Source organism: Trypanosoma theileri (genome assembly GCF_002087225.1).
Source record: "Trypanosoma theileri isolate Edinburgh chromosome Unknown TM35_Tth_77_V1, whole genome shotgun sequence".
Taxonomy (NCBI): domain Eukaryota; phylum Euglenozoa; class Kinetoplastea; order Trypanosomatida; family Trypanosomatidae; genus Trypanosoma; species Trypanosoma theileri.
The window spans coordinates 40,440-41,915 of NW_021639919.1; the positions used below are offsets into that span (position 1 = coordinate 40,440).

Genomic DNA, 1,476 nt, shown 5'->3' on the forward strand with positions numbered 1-1,476 from the left:
TGCCATTCGTTATTGTAGCATTATTGGGTGGAAGAGATGTTTCATTTGTCTGTTCCTGTGGCTGTGGTTGAGGCTCCACCTGTTTTTCTTTCTTCTTCTCTTTGGCAGCAGCAACAACTGCGGCATCGAGTTTCTGCAGGACATCCTTCACATTATTAACATAAGTTTTCGCAGCGTCGATTTCTTCTCCAGCCTCAAGAACCGCGTTTCGTGCATCTTAAATGACATTCAATACCTCCTGAATTTCTTTCGGTACTGGCTGCCTAGGATCTTTTGCGTGTAACTCAACAAGAATAGTTTCGTTTTCAGTTTGAGTTGCACTGTCTGTAGTTTTATTGGCCACTGTTCTTGCTTAAGCTGCAGCCTGCGTTGCCTTATCAATGAGTTTACGACCTTTACTCTTTCTTTTCTCCACCTTGTTTGGGTCAGCAGCAATTGTTTCGATTTCATTCTCAGTGGTAACAGCAAATACTTGAGCTTCATCCACAGCCTTTAGAGCAGCCTTGGCGGCTTTCTCGCACTCCTCCTTCTGATTTAAAACCTCCTTCGCCTTCTCTTGTGCCTACACAATAAGTCTTGAGATACCTGGTGTTGATGCAGCAGCATGAGCCACACCCACACAGCAGAGCACAATGGCCAACAGACACAACACACGGCACGACAACATGGACATTCTTGTTATTAATATCACTGAGGATTACTGCAATCTGTGTCTGTGTGTAAAGATAGAGAGAGGGAAAAAAAGAAAACAGAAAAACATTAATATAACACAGACACACACACACACACATATCAAGTCAAGCATGAATGTAAATAAAAAATATGCACTACGGATAATACCCATTATTCAAACAAAATAAAGAATCATCCAATCCCAAAGAAAAAAGAAAAAGATTATAAACGAATTAAATTTTATTTGGTAACATTGCAGAGATAGCCACACACAAAAATAATAATAACGGAGAATGTATAAAACTCTCTATGTGTGTTGATTTCTCCCTGTCCGAATTACAATTTGCAGTGTCCCCAGAGGAACAAACAAATTATATGTTACCCCATTCACACAGAATGTGAAAGCAAATAAAAAAGAAAAGAGATATCATTTTACGGAATCACACAATTACAGAGTGAGACACAGCACAAGGTGCACAGCAATACTTTGCTTACAAGTACAAAAAGAAAAGAGATTAGGTATTTCCACACAAATTGATGCACCCTGGCCCAGTGGGTGTCATCAGAATTAATTTTCTCGGTGTCCAGTGTACTGAATACAGTAGCGATTATATTATTATTATTATTAACAGTAAACAAGTAATTACCCACACTCTCTGGATGGACCCCAGCACAGTGCTCAGCACACGGCCATGCAGCCCAGCACAGAGAGCAGCAGCAGCAGCAGGAGTGGAACACGCAGTAACGCAGGGCTGCTGCTGCCGTCATTTCGTTTGGTGCCATTCGTTATTGTAGCATTATTGG

At 41.0% G+C, this 1,476-nt stretch overlaps 1 protein-coding gene across 1 annotated transcript; it reads right to left on the reverse strand.

Annotated features, from left to right (window-relative positions):
* Positions 1 to 1,104: 1,104 nt before the first annotated feature.
* On the reverse strand, positions 1,105 to 1,455 carry TM35_000771160 (uncharacterized protein; the record flags this gene model as incomplete). The annotated part of the gene is made up of 1 exon (XM_029031340.1): positions 1,105 to 1,455. The coding sequence occupies one exon, from the start codon at positions 1,453 to 1,455 to the stop codon at positions 1,105 to 1,107; it is 351 nt and encodes a 116-aa protein (XP_028877382.1).
* Between the last annotated feature and the right edge of the window lie 21 nt (positions 1,456 to 1,476).